A 2,325-nucleotide genomic window follows, 5' to 3' on the forward strand; every position below is an offset into this window, starting at 1 on the left:
CACCAATATGTATTACTCCCTCCGTCCCATAATATAAGTGTGTCTTTTACACTAGTGTAGTGTCATAAACGCTCTTATATTATGGGACGCAGGGAGTATTCCTGTATCAATGGAAAACGACATTCCAGTTGATAACAAGTGCCTATATGTACTAACAAAATCACTCCCAACAGGAGAGCTTGCGTTTGGGTTTCTTCAAACCTGCAAAAAGTTGCACCGCACAATTCTTTTGACGCACAATACTAGGAACCTAGGACCATGTCAACCTTTTATTTTTTTTCATCCGAAATTCAATTTTGCAAAATGGCGTTATCTGAAACAGGTTTACATATATGTAATTTGGTCAGAAGCTGCACGAGCATTCACAAAACAAACATTTCTTTTAGAAACACCGAATACAACACAACATAGCTGATACACCACCAGTCCACCACTAATGGCACATACTCACACAACATTAACCGGAGTCGTGGTGCTTTAAGATTGACAAAGCCATAGTAGACGTCTCGCTATCAGCGAAAACATCACCTTATACTAATAATATGCTGCCTTATGAGACACAACAACATGTGGTTTGCTCTCGGGTGCAGCAGTTGTATAACAAACAAGCTTGATCAAAAGAAGACGAGCAAGTGGCAAGTGATGCACAAGGTCCCCGCACATCGATGGCCTAATAGTACTATAGTAGACAAATTAATCAACCACAATGCACAAGCATCATGTATATCTACATATACGTCAATACACAACGTACATATACATACACACGTATATACGTGCAGGTTACGTACACACACATACACACACGTACACAAGGTGGAAAAGTTAACCAGCGGAGATCGATGACGACATGGATGCGACGGTAGCGGCCGCCGGCTTGCACGACCTAGCTGTGCTTGCTTCATCGAATGGCCGGATCAGCCAGCTAGCTCAGCTAGACGTCGATGACGCGGAAGGCGTCGCGGTTCTTGATAACGACGTCGTACATGTGGACGGAGCTGAACTGGCCGAAGTCCTTGGGGAGGGAGATGAGGTCGACGGAGGAGCGCTTGTGGAACCTGAGCATACAGTCGCCGGCGGCGCCGCCCCCGCCGGCGTAGTAGCGCTCCCAGCCAAGCGCGACGAGCTTGCGCTCCAGGGAGGCGTAGGAGGCGACCACCTCCCCCGTGGGCGTGTGCAGTAGCGCCTTGCGCCGGACCGCCCCGCCTCCCGGTGGCCCCGCCGCCGACGCGGGGTGGTTCTCCACCAGCTTCACCACCCCGTTGCGGAACACCCACACGCCAGACATGGCGCTATGTGTGATATGGTGATCGCTCGCTCGGTGGCTTGGTGGCCTGGATGTGTACTTGATTAGTGTGGTGTGTGTACTTTGGTGGTTGTTGAGGCTGGGATGTGGAAAAGGATGGGGCGTGGGAGGCTATAAATAGAGGCGGCCGGTGCATTGCCGCGAGCGGTGCACTGCATGATACGTACGTTACGTCTCGATGGCGAGAGCGCACGGGGCATGGCCCCGCCGTGTTTATTCACTCTGGGCGAGACAGTGCTCGAATACATGTACTCTGGTATTTGTTTTTTCTAGTTAAGATTTCTATCGGATAGGGATAAGATCTACCAGTAAACAATGATGAGAAGCGAACCGGTAGAACGGTTAGAAGTACAGTGGTATCTATGCCTACCAGGGTCATTTAAGTCTTAAACTTGAAGCTGGTGCTCGCATTTTTTTTTTGGAATTTATTCATCAATCACAGGAAAGAAAATTACAGTCAACACTGTGGAAGAGTCCCCTGAGCTTGACATCGACGCCCATCACCTGCCTCTGCAACACAGCAACCACCAATGGAAAAAATGAGAGATCACATGCATCCTCATCCGAACTCGACGTAGCTTCACCGCTGATTTACAGCTTTGTGGGTCTCCAAGGTGACTCACCAAAGGCGAAGTCATTGCCGTTGAACGAATTAGACTAGGGCAACACCCTGGACATGTCTGTCACGCCAACGTCGGAGGAGAAAATTATGCCTGCCTTCCACCAACCACGAACCCACTACACAATTCGTCTTCTAGATGTCATTAATACAGACCACTATCTACATCAGCTCCTTGATTATCTCCCAAGCTCCCCGTCCGCGCTGGAGCAGACGTCATCGCAACAGCGAAGCCCGAGTACACATGTCTGCCACAAGGATGACGCCGCCACCACAACATCCCCGCTTGGATAGACTAGTTCCCAATTCCATCACCAACCATAGAGTTGATCGCCTCATCGAGGGAGGAATTTGAGCTTCTTTATTCAGCGTCGTTGTCGCCGTCGAAGCCAGGACGTCG

General features: G+C 49.7%; 1 protein-coding gene across 1 annotated transcript; it reads right to left on the bottom strand.

The window, feature by feature from the left end:
• Positions 1-476: 476 nt before the first annotated feature.
• On the bottom strand, positions 477-1,404 carry LOC119278331 (flowering-promoting factor 1-like protein 2). The gene has a single exon (XM_037559690.1). It carries the CDS (start codon positions 1,286-1,288, stop codon positions 935-937), a length of 354 nt encoding a protein of 117 aa, XP_037415587.1. The 5' UTR covers positions 1,289-1,404; the 3' UTR covers positions 477-934.
• Positions 1,405-2,325: the final 921 nt, after the last annotated feature.

This window comes from Triticum dicoccoides, chromosome 3B, assembly GCF_002162155.2.
Source record: "Triticum dicoccoides isolate Atlit2015 ecotype Zavitan chromosome 3B, WEW_v2.0, whole genome shotgun sequence".
NCBI lineage: Eukaryota > Viridiplantae > Streptophyta > Magnoliopsida > Poales > Poaceae > Triticum > Triticum dicoccoides.